At 37.8% G+C, this 20,161-nt stretch overlaps 1 protein-coding gene across 1 annotated transcript in view; it reads right to left on the bottom strand.

The window, feature by feature from the left end:
• Positions 1–20,161, bottom strand: part of LOC112975826 (ankyrin repeat and sterile alpha motif domain-containing protein 1B-like) — a gene marked incomplete at its 3' end in the record, with an annotated part of 178,553 nt that overhangs the window by 32,456 nt on the left and 125,936 nt on the right. The window contains exon 10 of the mRNA XM_026086400.1: positions 16,867–17,032. Within this exon, the coding sequence (XP_025942185.1) occupies positions 16,867–17,032 (166 nt within the window). The remainder of the gene's footprint in view (positions 1–16,866; positions 17,033–20,161) is intronic.

The raw sequence follows: 20,161 nt of genomic DNA, 5'->3' as shown, positions 1-20,161 counted from the left end.
GTATGAAGCCTTTATTTTTACAGTTACTTTTTAGGATCTGATTCAGGTCAAAACTGAAATAAAATTATTGATAACTAAATTCAGTGGATTGTATGATAAGCTAAAATCATAGCCCAACTGTGGTGCAGTCTGTCAGAAGGAAACTGCTGGAGGTTGTCAGTCAAAAAGACAGGCAAAATTTTTCCAGTTTGGTTGAGGTTTTTTTTAATTATTGCTATTCTAGGTGTCCTAAAACTGTAGAAAAAAGAGTAAGGCTACTAATCACCTTCATGCGTTCACATCAAAGCCAGTAGATCTTCCCTGTAATACTTGAGGAGGCACAGTAACTGTATAGCAGATGATCCCTACAGAGAAGAAATGATGGAAAGCAGGGAGGGAGGAAGGGACAGAGCTGTGATTTAGAGAACTCACAACATCTGTTAGCAGAGCCACCAAACTGGCATATGAATGTGGTGTGTAGCTAGTTGGGAATTTTTGAAAACAATTTTCACCATATAAAAACTGATTAATCAAAATTAATTTTCTTGGGGAAATATATCATTTTCTTAATATTTTCTTCAGAAATTATTCTCAGTGCAGGATGGAACTTCTGGTGTGTGTTTTTGCAGAAAGACCAATGGGAGAAAAGACAAAGATTGCAGGGCAGATATCCCACAAACCTGATTTTTTGATCATTCAGTTCAGGGGTCCTCCTGGAGCTCAGCCCAGGTGTGACAGAAAGGGGCAGAGCCTGAGTGTATACATCTTGGCCTGACACGGATTTGGGATGCAGCTAGGATTTGAAACATAGGCCCCGTGCCAAAAAGCACTCAGATGTCCCATGATATAGATGTAGTTACTGACATTATAGCCTGGCATTTAGGGTTCTCAGCATAATCCCCCATGTCCCATATAAGCGCTCTAATACTGGACATAGAAATAGAAGGGATCATTCAAATCCATCAGATCTAATCCCAGAATTGCAGGCAATCATATAATAATAGTTTTGCTGAGAGGCGGCTATAGGCTACACCTCCTCTATTCACCATCCACAGCAAGTCACAAAGCATCCCTAATACAGTGTATTAAACTTGCAACCCTTAATACAAAAGATCAAAAGCCTCAAAAACTACACAAAGAGCAGGAGAGATCAGGAGCATTGTTAATGTTATAACTTTCTGAGAATGCCTGCATGATCCTACAATGTAGATACTGCAGTTTCCAATGATTAATCATCATTCGAATAGAGCAAGTTTATCATGGGAAATTGAGAGACCAAAAAAATGAAGAAATTCATCTGAGACAAAAGAAAGCCCAGTACTCTGTGTGATTCAAGATGTATCTATACAGCATTTCCAGTCCCAACTAGACTGTTTCTGAAATCCAATTTGGGCTTTTTTATAGCATTTGAACTGTATTGCATTATAGCCTTATGCCCAGGGAAATAATGACTCTTAAGGACTGGATCGCTCAAAATTTGAGAAGGACTCAGTTTCATTCCAATGCAAAATAGGAGAATATGCAAACTCTTGAGTATTACAGCATAAGTAGTATGAAGTACAAGACAGTTCCTTCCTTCTAATTTCTAATCTGGAGTAATAATCAATCTGAACAGGTTTGTAGAAAATTATTCCTTTTACTGGTGCACTACAAGACACATATAATATTAGATAAATGCCTACTGAAGATCTTTATGTAGTGCTATATACCCATTATACAAACTAGTACTCCTCTAGAACATACCAGATGCACGTAAAATATAAACAAATTAATGGCAGAATAAAGTTTCACTATTACTGCTAATATTAGCAATTTGATGGTTTTTATGGCAATATGATTCCTCATGTATCAGTTAAATGATAATCACATATAAAAGTGACAATTGCTTATATCTGCTCGTTTACAAAATAATTTGAGGAGCATTTTGAAGTGTCAGATTACTTCATGGTATGGAACATTTTGTATATGGCCCGTACATATACATCCATGATTCAACCCTACTTGCAAAGGATGCTGCAACCAACAGCCATTTAACAAAGAAGTCATCAAATCCTGATAAATAATATTTGCATATTGGCTTTAAAATGCCAAGTGCCTCAAATTAATTATGTTCATTTGAATTATTGTCTTGATTTGAAAAAATGGCTTTGTCTGACAGCATGCAGTCAAGTGTATAACGAGGTCATCCTAGATGGTAATCACACTGGAATGGATGGAGCTGAGGCTTGGTCAGAATGTACACGCTTGGATGAGAAATACTTCCAGCACAAGCTTCCTTGCAAAAATTGTCCAAAACTCCCTTGAAAGCTAACTTTTTTCAACTGTACTTTAATGAATAATAATAAAAAGTAATGAATCATCACAAAATGTTTAACATTTTGTTTAACAAATGTTTAACATATGTCAAGCAGCAGCCGCTTTCTCTATCTTCCCAGAGAAAATGTAAGCTAGTCATTTGGAAAGTGGAATTACTTTAACCATATAAACATGTTTATTGGAACATACCAGGCAGGTGGAGACTTGCATGCATTTTGCCTATAAACTGGTTATCTGGTATCACTCATTCCCATGTGCTTAACCTTCAGAAATGACACAATATTATTAAGAATAATATTTTCTTGTTAAGGATGTTATCAAAGATATTATCCAGAGGAGAATATGAAGGGGAGCAATTATCTTGATTATATACTAAAACCCTCTTAAAAGGATGGTAAGGTTGTAAAGGAAAGCACATTAAGACTGGGATACGTAAGAATTAAAGTGGCTTGTGCAACCTTAATTCAGCCTCTCTGTGCATATGCATTCTGAAGGAGTCTTTAATGACATGATTGCAATACTGTTTTTCCACAAAGCCTCTGCTTCATTATTTTTACTCAAATATAGAAGAAAACCTCATATGATGATATGCTTCCATCTGAAGAAAATGTTAAATGACAGCTACTAAGACTACAATTTTTTAACCAACCCATTCATCTAAATTATATCCAAGAGTTTAAAAAGATCTGGCAAAAAGCTATCCCAACAAATGGTGCTATTTTTTAATAGGACTTGGAATACTGATAATGTCTGAGAAGACTGGAAGAAAACTAATGAAATAATCTGAGCAGTTATAGAGTTTCAGCCTGACATCAGGAATAATGGAATAGCTAATACAGATCACCATTAATAATAAATAAAAGGTGCATAATTCATGCCAATTAGCATAACTTCAGAGAAACTGGACCTGATTAATCAACCTGATTTTTAAATGAAATTAAAACTTTGTTTAATAAAAGTAAACAGAGTTAATGTTTTATAATACATTTGGGTTAATATTACATTTGGGTTATTAAAATATAGTAAGGTGGTCTGTGTTTGCATCTGATGTAATTAAAAAAAATTAATGGTAGGTCCAGATGTATGTGCATAAGAACTATCCACTGTATTTATCCCTCACTTGCACTTTTCAGACTCCCAAAATGAAAGAAAAAGTAACAGTTTTACTCATCTTTATCCTGCAAATATGATTGGGCGGGAGGATAAGATTAGGGTCAAAAAGCCTGTGTATATCTCCTCTGTCTTAGTATTCTCTGTTGAGATTTTGAAAGCGGCCAGTTAAATGGGCAAGAATCATCCAAGGAAGTATGATCAGTCAAGAAAAAATGATCAGCGAATACTTCCACTGCCTGCTTCTCAGCTTGTGATGCTGAAGTTATATATTTGCTAGATAAATGCTGCTTACAGCAAAGAGCAAGAAGTGAAATGAAACAAAAAAGTAAGATTTTTTTCTTCCAAATACAGCAAAGAAAATGTTTTTAAAGTAGTGTTTTGTAGTTAGAGCCCATCACTCAAGTGATGGAGAAATTGGAGGATTTCAGTTTTCTCACTATTGTTTAATACGGGAAGTTTGTCCATAACAGAGGTTTGTCCAAGTACAAAATTGATATTTAAAACTCAGATTAACTAAGGAAACAGCTGTGCAGAGAAACCTATAGTTTTACCTCATGATCTCCCCTGCTTAGACTAGAAGCATCTGCTGGAAAAAAAATTATTGAAATCCTTTATCATTCAACTTCTCTTATTCATTTGTTTTGTTTATAAACCTATAATTTGAGTCACACCATAATGAAATTAGCATTTATTTTGTGCCATAGAAGTTACATATTACTTTTCATCTCCCTTCGTAACTTTAAGGATAGTAAGTATTCTATCAAGAAAGCTGATTCCCACATAATACCAAAAATTGAAACTATAAAGAAGACACTTTTTTTTTTAAATTAAGTAAGGAACATATTCACTGTTGGTATAACTCTACTGACAGCAGGCAACAGCTGTATCAAGAAAGACTATGGAACAGGACCTGTATAGACTCACAGAATCACAGAACGGTTGGGTTGGAAGAGACCTTTAGAGATCATCTAGTCCAACCCCCCTGCTCAAGCAGGATCACCTAGAGCATGTTGCCCAGGACCCTGTCCAGACAGTTTTTGAATATTTCTAAGGATGGAGACTCCACAACCTCTCTGGGCAACCTCTTCCAGTGCTCAGTTACCCTCACAGTAAAAAAATTTTTCCTTTTGTTCAGATGGAACTTCCTGTGTTTCAGTTTGTGCCCGTTGCCTCTCATCCTGTCGCTGGGCACCACTGAAAAGAGTCTGGCTCCATCCTTTTTACACCCTCCCTTTCATATGTTTATACACATTGATAAGATCCTCCCTCATCTTCTCTTCTCCAAGCTGAACAGTCCCAGCTCTCGCAGCCTTTCCTCACATGAGATGCTCCAGTGTGGAGGAATGGTTAAGTGAGAGAGGGCATGATCTGATTGGGATGAGCAATCCCATCTTCATGGTAAGGGAGGGAATCTAGGCCAAGGCAAGCGATCCTTGAAGCGGCCTTGAGCACTACAAAAGAAGGTATTCACAAAACTGGTAAACAAGTCTAGACGGAACTAGTTTCCATAAATGTCAACGGACCCCTCAGCGTGGACAGCAACCTTGCACCAATCATATATCTGCTTTAGGCGCGTGGACAGAAACTGTAAGCCAATCATATAGCTATTGCCAGCGCATGCTTATTGCTTGTCTATATATACTCTGTAAAAGCTTGAATAAAGGGAGAACGATCATACTCATATTGAGACTCCGTCGTTACTCCGGGTCCGCCTCCCACTCCGGCATCCTCTGACACTCCAGTCCCTTAATCATCTTAGTGACCCTTAGCTGGATTCGTTCCAGTAGCTCCATATCCCTCTTGCACTGGGGAGCCCAGGACCAGACCCAGCACGCCAGGTGTGGCCTCACCAGGGCTGAGAAGAGGGGGAGAATCACCTCCCTCGATCTCCCTCAGCCTGCTGGCAATGCTCTTCTTAATGCAGCCCAGGATACCATCGGCCTTCTTGGCCACAAGGGCACATTGCTGGCTCATGATCAACTTGGTGTCCACCAGGAGTCCTAGGTCCTTCTCAGCAGAGCTGCTTCCTGGCCAGTCAGCCCCCAGCCTGTGCTGGTGCTGCACTTCCCTTTGTTGAACTTCAGGAGGTTCCTCTCTGCCCAGCTCTCCGGCCTATCAGGGTCCCTCTGAATGGCAGCACAACCATCTGGTGTATCAGCCACTCCTCCCAGTTTTGTATCATCAGCAAACTTGCTGAGGGTGCATTTGGTCCCATCATCCAGGTCACTGATGAATAAGTTGAACAGGATTGGAGCCAGTATTGACCCTCTGGGGTACATTGCTAGTTATTGGTGTCCAGTTGGACTTGGTGTCACTGATCACAACCTTCTGAGCTCTGCCATTCAGTCACTTCTCAATCCTCCTCACTATCTGCTCACCTAGCCCATATTTCATCAACTTGCCTATGAGGATGTTATGGGAGACAATGTCAAAAGCCTTACTGAAGTCGAGGTGGACAACACCCACTGCTCTCCCCTCATCTACACAGCCAGTTATTCCATCATAGAAGGCTATCAGGTTGGTTAAGCATGATTTCCCCTTGGTGAAGCCATGCTGACTACTCCTGATCACCTTCTTGTCCTTCCTATGCTTGGAAATAGTATCCAGGATTACCTGTTCCATCACCTTCCCAGGGACTGAGGTGAGGCTGACTGGCCTGTAGTTCCCTGGCTCCTCTTTCTTGCCTTTTTTGAAGATTGGAATGACATTTCCTTTCTTCCAGTCCTCAGGCACCTCTCCCGATCACCATGAGCTTTCAAAGATAATTGAGAGTGGCCTTGCAATAACATCAGCCAGCTCCCTCAGTAAGCCCGGGGGTATCCCATCAGGGCCAATGGACTTATGTACATCCGGTCTGTTTAAGTGATCCTTAACCTGATCCTCCTCCACCACAGGAAAGTCGTCCTTTCTCCAGACTTTCTCCCTGATCTCTAGGGTCTGGGATGGTCTTAACCAGTAAAGACTGAGGCAAAGAAGGCATTCAGCATCGCTGTCTTTTCTGCATCCTTCGTCACCAGGGACCCTAACCCACTCACCAGCAGGCCCACATTTCCCCTAGAAATAGATACATTGTATATATTGTATATATTATGTATACCTATATATTTGTATATATAAAGGATAAAGTATTCTCTGCATCAGTTTCTTAGGTGATATCAAAAACCTGGCCTACCTGAACTACATAAGAACTACATAATTCTTTCTTTGTAGAAAGAATTTTCAGGCTGTCCCATCCACCTCCTGAAGCCTAGCCCAAAGATAATGAATATGGGTCATAGCTTTTACATGCTGTCAGAATATGATTTTAGGGAGCTAGGTAATTAGGCAGAAATCACAGACACACACCGCACTGATCCCTCTTCAGCCACTTCCAACCAGAACAGAGGTCCCCTTACAGGTATTCTCTCCAGATTTCAGCCAAAACCAGAAGAAAAGAGAAAAAATTCTCACCGATAACACCTCATTTTTTAGTCTTATACTAGGGGACACATGTTTTTTGATCTCAGATCAAATTTTAATTAACTAATTCTTAATTTTAGTAATGATCTTTCTTTTGGAAGAAGAAATATATGGTGAAAACCTAATCCCATTGAAATCAACGGCAAAACACTCCCTGACATCAGCCTCTGAGACACAAATCACTTAAAGACCTTCTGGTCAAAACCAGTAGGTTAATAACACTTGGCAACAAAACAGAAATCATCATAGGACCAGAAACACAGGTGAACTGTGCTCCTTTGAGCAACATATTACTGAATGCTAACATAAAACATCCTAATGGTATTCCAAGAATTGTAACAATTGCTGCAGAAATACAAAAAAAAGAAAACGGGTATGAAAATGTTAATATAATAAAACAGACCTCCTGAGCTGCCTACATCCTTGAGATTTGTACTTGCAGCAAACAAAAACTGATTAGTGATATTTAATTGTATTATGGGAGTAAAAGCAGATTAAGAATTCTTGATGTTTTACATTAGTAGAAAAACCCTGAAAGACAGAAGCAAATTAGTGCTTGCCAGAAAGTGCTAAATTGCCCACTATTTTAAGAAAAGAAGCTTGTAAGTCTGTGAAAGTCACAGTAAGATTCTACATTAATTGAATATTATTCAGTTGTAGAGCTGCCTCTATTTCTTCTTTTCTTCTCATGTGTAAATACAGGACCTCTTGGAACTTGAAAAAATACACAGAAAACGTCCACAGTATTGTTCCCATGACCAAACATAATTAAATGGGATAACAAACTAAAAAACTTCTCGTTAACTTTGAAATAATTCCCTTGAAATAACTGAAGATGATTTAAGATCAAGATGATAACATAGTAATTCAGATTGCATCCCTATGAAGTTCTGTCTTTTGCAAACAACAGAAAAATAATCTGAGAAAACTGAATTAGAAATAGCCAGAAAATACTTACTAATAGAAAATAAATTTATAATTTATAATTTACATTATAATTATATCAGCAAAGACTCTCCAGATATAATTTTCAGAAATCTTTTCTTTTATATTTTTAAAAGATGCTTAAAATAAATACTATTTGAACTGAAGAAAAAACAACAAAATGCATTAAAGAAGAGCTATTGTATATTTTATTCTTCCATCAGCACTCCCTCAACCTCTATTAAAATTTAATACGAAATTTAAAAATCTTAACTGTAAACATATGCTAGTGCATTAGGCAAGGATACTTTCGATAAGCACTGTGCACTCTATACTATGACAGTAGGAATGGCAAATATGAAACGAGTCATTGCTGAAACTTAGTCAGGAGAAGGTTAGTTTGAGTTCCAATACACTGTTTTCTGGCAAAGATTTGTATCTTGGAGCTCTGAATGTGATCCTTACATCTTTATAAATTAATCTGTTAAAACAAGTAATTTGAGAAATTCTGTACTATAGCCAAATTCTCTCCATATGGCTCAGAAACAGGTTAAGGGAAGACAAATAAAAGTAGAGAAAAAGTATGCACAGGTCTCATAACTAGGGCTGGGCTATATATTTTACCATTAATAAGTTATTGGCTGAAGAATACAGTTGAAGAATTTTCAGAAAACATTTTCAATTTTCATTTTAAAGTAAATTTCACCAAGAAGCAGATAAAAAGCCCCAGCAAAAATGAAAAATGAAACATGTTTCAGTCAAGCTAAATATAATATTTAGCTGAAAAAAAATCTGTTTTTTTGTTCAACCACTTCAGGTCTTTTTATAACCATCCTCACTCTCCTCTTCTTACACAGAAAAAGGAAAGGATATTAGGGGATGATATGTAGATATTATCATCCAGACTTCTACAGAGGCCAATACCTGAAATGAACACATATGGACAGAAACGAGAAAAGAACTTATTGTGATACAGAGTACACACCTTTGGAAGATCTCCATCAGACACTTTACCACCCTTTGGATTTCTCTAGCCACAGTGACCAGGCAATACAAAAAGACACAGATAAGTGCACCAATAAATTTTCAGGACCATTCAGAGGCTGCCTAGAACTGCTTCTTGAAGATTTGCTGGAGAACTCTGTCCTAGCCAAAGACAGTATTTTAGGTATCCTATGTCTTGACCTCAAAAAAGTATTTGGATTTCTGCCACGTAGGAAATGTATGGGGATTAGTGAAGAAAAATAGTGTAGGCAAAAATCAGCTAAGGAGCTAATGATGCCAAAAATTAGCTAATAATGAATAGTGCTGTAAAAGGAATGGATAGAAACTGTCTTTCTGAAGGACCATTTTGGGGGTCAGCATATTATTACTGATCTTGGTACAAAAAGTAGGAGTGTGTTGATGACGTCTGTTAAACATACCAATTTGGGTCCCTAAGAATATGGTGCTATTTTTAGAGATAATGTCAATAACTTGAAGGATCAGAATATAATACAGAGCTTTCTCAGAAGCACCTCAAAAAAAGCATCTCAAAAGACCTGGCAGACTAGAGTAGTAGATATGATATGAAATTGAGTCAAAAATTGAAAGGTTATGTGCTTAAAGACCGTCAACTATAATGTAGAAACTCAGAAGTGGAAAATAATTCAGAAGGATGCTTAATGTAAGAGTTGCTGCATGTAACTGTGAATTAGAATGGATTCAGCTAGCACATTCCAGGAGAGACTGAGGGAAGTGTTACCACTATTGCACAGGGCATTGGAGAGATTTCATCTGCAATATTAGATACAGTTTTGATCACTCATGTTCCAGAGAGATGAAGAGATGCAGAGAAGGGCTACTAGAATCACCAGAGAAATAGAGAGCTTGTTTTATATGAGGAAACTTGAATATCTTGACTTCTTGTAAAAAAAGGCTGATAGGGTTGCTATCTAAAAGTGCATCCAAAGATAAACAATGGAAAGGAGAAAAGCTGCTTAAGATAAAGAATAAAACCAAGACAGGAGCCTATGAGTATCAGTTGGCCATGAATACATTTAAGCTGGAAATGAGAAGCTTCTTAATCACCAGCACAGAAATCAGTTGTTCTGAAACAGACCTCCAGTCAGCGTAACAGGCCCAAAAAGAACCAGCTATTTTTAAGACGTATCTTGAGAAGTTTATTGAAGGAACTAAACAAAGAAGGTTAGAACCTATGATTTCTCTCTCTAAGGGGAGTATCCTCATCGTGTCAGTGTATGGCGAGATTCTTTTACTCATTCTTCTCATGACCTTTGAATCTTTGATACTATTCTGTGCTAAAGGTCAGGGGGATTAGACTGCATAAAACAGCCTGATAACTGGGAAACTTTCCTGAAAAATGGGAGCATTTCCCTGGGGTCAAAAATGACTTAGAACAGAAACCACCTGTTTCCTGAGAAAGGATTCAGCTCTCACGCTGTTGTGGAAACACAAGCAGCAGTCAGTCATCTATTCCACCTGATCGATTCAACTCTCTCATTAGGTATTAATCAGATACATACCTTGTGTTTCTTATTGACAAACTCTAAGTGGCTCTACACTTCTCACTCAACATACAGATGAGTTACACTCTTTGGAGATACTGTCTCCTTGAAATGATAGATGGAAGACTAAGGGACATGATCAAGGCCCTGCCAGCCTTGCTATCTCCCCTGGCTTTCCAATCCTGAGGGAGCAGCCAGCCCTTGCTGCTCCCTGACAGTTGGCTCAGGCTGTCTTGAGTCCTGAGCCAAGCACCATGGAGCCTGGCCTGAAGCTGAGCAGGGCCTTCCCTCCTATGACTCCTCCTGAGGGTCTGGGCTTGCCCTGGCCTCTGCTCTCCCTGCAGTGCTGATCCTTCACTCAACCCCAGGCTCCTGAGTGAACCTCCCCAGTGCTTCAGGGGTGGCCAGGACCCTTCCTTCCCCCTCTGGTTCACCCACCTCCGGGGCTCATCACAGTGGTCTGAACCCCATCCCCCACCCCCACCCCCAGACCCAAATCTCCCATGGCAGGTCTACTTCCCACTTCCCTGTACCTGCTCTGGCTCTGTGTCCCCTGAAATATCTCACTGGTGACCCACAGGAAGTAAGCCACTACGGCAAGATCCTTCTGAGCCCAGATCTCTGTAATGGGTGAAGACACACCTCGCTAAGAGGGGAGGCTACTTTCAGAGCCCTGAGGGCATTAATAAGCCTTAACATCACGGATCAGCTTCCCTGGGGGCTCCCCCAACCCTGCCCAGGCTCAGGATCCCATTTCAGCCCAGCCCGGGGTTGTCAGTCCCTGGCCCTGCAATGCCGTAGTGGTGCCACTCTCCAGCTCCACCACAGCCCTGCCCCTGCCTGGCCCCGGGCCCTGCCGACCTTGACCCTGACCTGCAGGCAACTGCCGTGCCCAGCTTTGGACCTAACTCATCGCCATGTACTTGTCTAGTGATCAGGGCTCTTGGTTGAACCTGGCCACAGTCTCCATTTCTGCCTTGCTCCCTCACTGCAGGTGGTGGGACAGGCCCCAGCTAGCAAGGCCCCTTCCTGCTGGCTGTGGCATCCCCTGCGGTTCTCCACGCCTGAGGGAGCCGCTGCCTCTTGCCAGTCCCTGATACATCAGGCCTGAAGATTACTCCTTAGGAATTTCAGCACTTCTGGCAGGTAGGTAGCAGGGATTTTGAATATGCACCACAGTACCTAAAGCTTTATAGGACGTTCAGTTGCTTCAGAAACACTGACCATCTGTTATATATTGCAGTTACTCTGCTTGATAAGAAATTGTCTTCTCTATTACACTCCTTTTTCTATACGGCTAAGGTGATTTTTCTTGATCACTGAAAGTATTTAATCCTGAGCAGCTGGACTGCAGATCATGTGTTTAAGTGCACTATATCCTGCTATCTCTGGTTTTAAAAGTGTGTTTAAATGAAATACAGCTTTTCCGGTGCTCTACTAGCAGTCATTCTCTTTGAAGCAATTCGGATAAGTGGACTTCAAAAAGGTCAGTGCATGAACCTTTAGATCAATTATAGTTTCAAAATGACAAAGCGTGAGTGATTAAGGCTAGCATCTATAATTTCTGCTCCATAAGACAGATCAACTGGCATGCAAGCAATTTTGTATATCTGGCAATGTGATGTTCCTTTCTTACAACCACTTTGCACTGGTTTGCTTACAGCTAGAAAATAACTGCAAAAAATGAAGCTATAAATTTATTACTCAAGAAAAGATAGGGTTCTTATCCTAGTCTCAATCTAGAGAACTGTAATGTTCAAATATTTAGGATAAATGTTATGAAGATTTGTTGCTGAAGACAATCAGAGAACTGATGACCTGACCAATGGCACTTCATTTATTAAGGCAAGGTTTAGTGAATGATTTTGGCAAGTATGTAGAAGATATATATTTTAACTTCGATAACAATGTTATCACTGCTAGGCTATTTTTCAGTTCAGGTTTCTAAACAGCTGTCTCCTAGATATCTGTATGAGATTTTTAACACAGTGTTAGACAGCAATATATATATAAATATATATTTATTTATATTTATATATTTATCAAAATAGAGCAGAGGCAAGTAGACACCCTGGTTTCAACAATTTTAGGTACATTTTCACAGTAATGATAGGAAAAGGATATCAGACTGAGAAAGCAAAAACTAATGCTGCAGTAGATAGGCCAGCTTGGGGACAGTATATATATACATGGTAATAATCCAGTGATAGGCATTTTTTGTAGTTTCCCTGCTAAGATTATAAGGCAATAAAAAATAAGAAAAAGGTGTTATTCATTATAGATGTTTTACTATCTTGCATGCATGGTTCTCCTTACAAGTTACTGACATTTAAGTGCAAGTAAATTTTCTAAATAAGAAAGATGTCATGACTGACAGCACCAAGATTTCTCCAAAATACATCTAGCTGAGTAGATAACCAGAAGAGCTGCAAGGTATCTCCTTCTTGATGTTTCAGCCTCTTGCCTTGTGTTTGCCTGCTGCAGGCTAGTAGCAACACATCTCATGCTAAGAGCTCAGCACAAGCTAAGCACCTAAGTATTTATCCTGTTTCTCAAGTGGATTTTGCAGCCACACTGAACTCTTCATTTCTGCAGCTGGACTGGTTCCAGAGTTGAAGATGGTTCACTAAGGTCTGCTTGACCTGCAGCCACTGTAAGGTAACATAACTGAAAAAATAGGTCCTTGAACTAGAACTCCCTTGTCCAAGAAGATTTTCATGCAGTATACAGGCAGTAATGTTTCTGCCCATTATTGAGATGCTGTATTAACACCTTCTCTAATGTGGGCAGCCAGCCCAAATGAGGATTTTTTTTTTCTAAGTTATTCACAGAAAATACAGAGTTTGAAAAGTCCTCTGTGTTCCCTAATGATACTCAATGAGAACATAAAAACTTTTCAAGTAGTAATGGGCATCAATCGTCATTAATAATTTAGCACAGAGACTGCCACCCAGTCCTACCCTTAGGGTCTTTCTGCAGCAGAAGCTATAAAGGCAGACTGAAAGTGATATGATCTCTCTATCAAGTATGGATACACGCTGAACTCCAGCCAAAAAAACATATTTTTAAGATTTTTGTAATGTAGGTCAGATTACATTCTATATTTCTGCTAAATAAAATGGGTATGACATCAGGAGGTGAAAGAAGGGAATATGTACAAAATACCCAAGCTACCAAGAATGTAAAATGATAAGTCTATAAGGGTCTTCAACAGCACAGGTCCAAATGCAATCTAACTACACTAGCACGGTGCTGCACACAAACTACCGCTCCACTATTCTAGACACCACATAACTGATCAAAACCATGCAAACTTCATGAAGATACTGGGCAGTGCCCACTTTAGCATTACAATTATCCAGTACTTTGAGCATCAGACATTTATTAAAATGTTACACCTTTCCCTGGATGATGGATTTGTTGCTAATAGTTCACAAAGCTTAATGCCTTATGAACTACCATAATTTTATGGCTATTTTTCAAGGTTATTATTTTTTTTTTTTATGGAAGGGCAGTTGGAAAATTAAAATGAGTGATAGAAATGTTGACTTTCAGGAAGGCAGATACTGCTCTGGAATACCCCAACAGAAAGATTAATATGATTGATTTATGATTTTGTACAGAAGAAAGCATCTTAAAGACCAATTTCTATTTTATGTACAGAAAAATTGTCTGAAACAGTGCAGACTTCTCAAAACATTGTTTAATGCCTTTCCTCCCAAAAAAGAAGATTTCAAAAATTTTTAAATTATATTTGAGCAGAATTTTTTTTATCTTATGTTAGTAAGTATTTCAGAATATCCCTGTCAAGTGTTAACTGTTAGCTTAAAGGTAGAGATACTGTGGAAGAGAGATGCCAACACACCCTGCCAACACTGTCCCATCAATTTATTGCAGAAACAAAGAACAGCTCAACTCAAACTCAGACACACATGCAATCTTTTTACTCTTAGATCAGTCCTAATGAGAAGCAATTGTTTTAGCTGCCAGCATAAACCAGTAATGTAGGTCTGCATCTTCCTATATAAACCTAATTTCTTGCAAACAGACATAAAACTTCCACAACATAAAGGCTTTCAGAGGTGGACGTAACAGAAACTTTATGACCACTTTTATTTCCTTCCTGTTCAGCTTTTCTCCCCTATATCTAACCATCATTTACCATTTGTTGCATGTTCTCATACTCTGCTCTTCCCTACTGGTTCAGGAACAAGCTTCAGGGAATTGAAAATAATAGGGAAAACTACAGAGCAGTCTTGTCTTTTTTTTCCTCGCCCAGTAGATCAAAGAATGACTATTCCCAGCAACCAGTTAGGAGCTTACTGGCAGGGCCAGTTAATAATTATAATAATAATTATAATGTGCAGCTGTACAGCTTGAAAGGACCAGTCAGAGTGACCTTTCCTCTCAATATAGGAATGGAGAATTTTCAATCACTGAGTGCAGTCAGTCTCAGTTCCACTGGCAAGAGGTAGTAATGCTCCAGACAGTGGGGAGAGTTTACCGGTGTCCTGCCACCCGAGGAAAGGAGGCTGACAGATGGAATTTTATGTTCAAAGTGCTGCCCTGCGCTCTGAAATGAACTCTACGCGTAACATAGTACAGCAATTTGAAACACAGTATTCCCAAAGTTAGCAACTCTCAGTGACACAAGAACAGGGAAATTCAGAAAAAAGGGAATACGAATTAGATACTTGTTTTAAATGAATGATATCTGTAATCATATATAGCTTATTCATGCAATAAATGTGTATTAACATTCACGTACAATTATCCATACTATTAAGTAACTTATTACTCTCAGACACAGTTGATTTTATTTGAGTCATTTTTAGTGAAAGATAATAGTCAACATGATTACAGATATGACTTACAAGCCATGCCAGTTATCTAATTACTATATTTACAGCTTAAAATAAAACCACATTTTGGAATCTGCTCAAACATACAGCCAAATGTTCTCCCAATAAAATTTCAAGGAAAAGATCATCACGATATATGGAATTTGAGGAAACGAAAACAGAAGAATTACAATACTGTCAAATTGTTGTTCAGAATTGTGAGCTTGCTGACCTTGTCAGATGTTAAAAAGATGATGGATGCCCTCATGATTGTCCTACCCTGCAACTACATTAATTACTCTCTGGGCCTTAGACAGACTGCATATTTAACCATATGCAAAACAGATTTTCAGATTAAGACCTAAAAAAAGTCCTTTTTTAGGATCTGCTTTTCATACTGAATTTAATACTTACAATGCCTATGAAATATGCCTACCTTCAGCAGAAAGCAGGTTTCCAAAGCTTGATATTTCAACTAGTGAAAAGTCTACCAGCCATTTTTAATACTAATTACAATGGAAATCTTTGTAGTTGAGCCCCATTACTATGGAGGCAGATAATGAACTCCCTCAAAAAATTTATGGGTAGGGGCTTAGCAATCTTCCCATAGTAATAAATGTTTATGGTGATTAATCAAGTAGAAGTCAGAAAAACAGGGATAATTTGGAATTTTCTTTCTTTACTGAATGACAATCCATAAAATTGTTCAGAACTGAACAGTCTACTAATTTTTTTTAGAATGTCAGAGTCAATTATCAACAAAGTAAAGCTTCAGCTACATGAGTAGGGTCAGATTTTGGCCCACTCTATGCAACTATGCTATAAAGATGCTATCCTATTTTATGCCATCTATTTGATTGTTGTTGCACAGAATAGATGGTTAACATGATGTTAGTCAATAATCATCTGTCATTCTTGTATACTTCCCAAATTATGATTCATACTCAAGACAATATCAGTTGAAAAGTCAATGGCCCATTTCAGGTAGTTGTGTGCTGCTGAGAATTCTCATTTGTCAAAGCAGTCTCTCATTCCAATTAATTATAGTGAAATTATTATTTTCTTAAATTATTTTACCAGGTGATGACTAAGTAAGAGTTCAAATAAGGGTAATGGAGGAAAGCATGTAGTTTTGGAGAATGTAAATAGAGTCCTTGTAGATATTATCATTCACATTACTCAGAATAATTCTATAATTTTGTAACTACTGTAACTCATTGTCGTTCGAAGCTGCGCAATACAAATAGCTGTCTGCCAAACTGAAAAGATCTTTCTGTGTCATTTAATATTCTATCAGTTTTCACTCACTATTTCTTTTTCTAAAAGGGAGCAGATCTTCCTTTATATAACACGGAAATTCAGAATAATTTTAAATTTTGTATTAGTTTTATAATTTTCAGTGCTAAGTACTTTAAAAAACAGAACCAGGATGTTAAAAAGATTACTGCAAAAGGCTGTGTTTAAAAAAATTTGATTTCTAGTTTTGATTTTTCACAATCTTCTTATATGTATCTAGGAAATCCTTTAAACCTCCATTTTATCTTCCCTTCTATAGCATTCTGGTAATAATTTATCTTACAGTAGGTTACTGAAGGCTGTAATTGTGCTGAGATAAGTAGACAGAAAGTACTGTATTCTTAAAAATATCATAAGTAGGTGAAATTCTATACCCACCATAATATTACACTTACACCAAAGATTATGTAAAGGATTATTTGGTGATTTACCTTGTCTTGAGGAAGGTACTCTTACTATCTCTAGGGAACAAGGTTTTTTGGTCACTGCTATGTCTATTGAATCGCAAAGACTGTTGATGTTTTCTGAAGGAACTGCATCCAGAGGAACAGAGGGTATTGCTTCCAATGCATAAACTCTCTTCTTTGAATAAGATTCCTGAAAAGCAAAAATGTAACTAGGTAAAAGATATACTTGATGGACAACAACACAAGAAAAGAACCAGGTTCAGTAACTACAGCTAACAGGGTTTAAAATTCAGCAAGTTAAATATATCACATTCTGCTGAAATACAAATTGCAATTAACTGGAAGGATTACTTGCATGATGAAACAAAGAGATAACATTTTTTTATTTTTTAAAAAATGTTCTGTAATATAGGATTGTACAGGCACAGAAATTTATTTATCCATCAAACTTAGTATTTAGAAGGCGCACCAACATAAATGGTCTTGCCATACCTGCTTTGGTAGGTTCTCATTCAGAAGATTTCTCTTATTCAAATGCTTTCATTATATCTCATGAAAGACACAGTTACATTTACCACGGCAATTGCTTTGCCTTTGGGAATGATTTTACAATATTTTATATTATAAATAAGAAGGCTAACGATCTGTCATGTATATTCTGAAGCCACAACTCCAAGATGTGAATGGGGATTAATGTTTTCTGTATATTCTGAATGAACAGCAATACTGGCATAAGGTCCCTTAACAGTGATCCATACAGTGAATTTCTGTCACTAGCATATGTTGAGAAAAAGGAATTAGCCAGAAGTTTTGCTGGTACACTAAGCTGTTCAATCGAGCAAACCATGTCTGCTTCAGAACATGAATAAGCAGACATCATACCGTTTCACTAGAGTTTCTTGATTTCTGTGATTTTTATACCAGCAGAAAGCAATTGCATGGACAAAGACTTATATTCCCACATCTTTCTTACATCAGACATATGGATGCATGGGAAAGTCAAGCACTATACGTAAATCAAATATGATATAATAAGATGCAAAGGGCTAGAAAGCTCCTTGGCATTACTCAGGAAATGACTGAAGAATATGATGCCCAGAACAGGATAACAATTTCTTTTTCAATAAGAAAAATTCATATTGCCCAAGGTAGACTATGACTGTAGATAACAGGCCCTTTTTCTACTGTAAATGATTTATACTGTTAGTGGATTTCTAAACTACTGAACTTTTTGCAGTTTTCCTATCATGACCTGATTTTCCTGAAAGTTCAAAAACTGGTAATAATTCAAGGTCTCTGGAAGGAAAGATCGAGATGGTAACAACAGGAACTTCAAAATTCTGCTTGATGACTTCACTAGAACCAAATTCTAATCTACTCCTAGGCTGGCCTGCCATTACTTGAAAATGAATACTGGAAACAGTTAACAGACAAAAAATCATATTAGTAGAAAGTAAACAGAATATTAACCAGCATTTGTGACAAAAAATAAGTTATGCTAGAAAACAATGCAAGACCAGTGGTCAGTGTTCAAAAACACATGCCTAAGAAGAACATGGTTTTGTCTTTTCCTCTTTGACCCTTTTTCTGCGTATTATTATTATCATGAGGCTTTGAGCTTTCTGCATTAGCAATATTACTGATATATATAAATAATAACTAGCTTAAGCTAAAGAATTCTAAATACATAACAAGAAATTAGACAAAGTTCACCAGTGGGCCAGCTGCAACTTCCAAAAAGTAAGCACAATTTTATTACCAGAATAAATGTGCATGGAGTTGAAACCTTAGATTTAACTCACGGAAGACTTTAAAAACTTTGTAATTTATAAATAACAGAAGCACTAATACCATATTATAGAATATTTCTGCCTTTTTATCATAATAAACAAAGAAAATGTTTCTCACTAGACTGTACAAGGTAGCTGTGGAGTGCGGAGGCACTGAAGTGGCTGAAGTGTAACTGCAAGACAAGAGGAGGATTCCTTTCTACCTTGAAAAAAAGGAATTGCTACTCTTCAGTTTGCTGCATAATGCTGCATAATGACTACGGCAAAAGACTTATTTAACAAAGCAATGACTACAACAGCAAAATTCAGTCTAAATGTTGCACATGCAAGTTTCTGTAAGAATAAGACAAACTGCAGTAATGCTAGCAATAGTAAACCCATCTAGGGAAGCATACAAAGAAATACTGCAGCTTAAAGCTGTCACTGGAGGCTGAGGTGAAACCGTGTTCAACTTCTGAATTCAGCTACATTAAAAATGGATATTAGAACATAAGAGTAGATATACTGGATCAGACTTAATGTCTCGCTCTCCCAACATTCTGTCTCCAGAGGTGGCCAACACTGCTTGCCCAGAGAACAGCATAAGACCAGCATAAGTATGTAGTGATATTTTTCTAGCCTACAACCTGTTGAGGGTCAGGCACTTCACGACCAAAAGGTTCTGGCTTTGTTTTTTATGTCCACCAATCAAACTTTCTAAAATTAACTTGCCCAGTTGCCTTTAGACCACATGTAAGCTTTTATAGGTTGCATGCACCCCATTTTGTTTTTAACCTAACTCATCCCATTTGATGTCCCCTAGTTCTTGTACTTTAGGAGGCCATGAATTATTTATCCTCCCTGTTTCACTCATGATTTTACAGATATCCATCACACTATCCCTTGTCCTCTTCTTCAGAAAATGAAAAATTCTAGTCTATTCACATAGCTGTTACAGGCTGTTGACCATCCCTGTCACCCCTCACTCTCAGCCTTCAATAATGTGACAGAGGGATCAAATTTTCACATTGCATTCATTATGTGGGCTCACCAACTATTTATACAGTGACATAATGATGTTCCCTCTTTTGTACTCTATCCCTTTCCTAATTACTCCTAACATCCAATTTGCTTTTCTGACTGTTATTCAACATTGTGTAATTAATGTTGCAAGAATATAAATGTCAGGCAAGAATAAACAAAAATGATGGGGTTATTGGGAAAATAGTTGGAATGTACATCACTGACAAGTAAACTCTCTCCCTAATAAAGCAAATATGATACCAGTATGCCAAACAAAAGTTAAATAAGTTAGAGTCAAAAAGAACCATTAATACTGAAGAATGTCTGGAATTCTATAAGCTGAACAATTAAGTGAAAAAGTTAAGCCTTAATTAAAAAGTGCATATGTATCAAAAAAGACAAATTAAAAAACTCATTCATGAAAGAAGGCAATGTAAAGAATTCTGGTTGTTGTAATGTGTTCTCCATTTTGCAGGCACTAAGCATATTCTAGAAATTTTTAAACTCTAAAAAATTCAAACAACTAG

This window comes from Apteryx rowi, unplaced genomic scaffold (assembly GCF_003343035.1).
Source record: "Apteryx rowi isolate R43461 unplaced genomic scaffold, aptRow1 scaffold_691, whole genome shotgun sequence".
In the NCBI taxonomy this organism is placed as follows: Eukaryota; Metazoa; Chordata; class Aves; order Apterygiformes; family Apterygidae; genus Apteryx; species Apteryx rowi.
The sequence above is the reverse complement of the archived record's forward strand: the minus strand, read 5'-3'. Positions and strand labels throughout refer to the sequence as shown.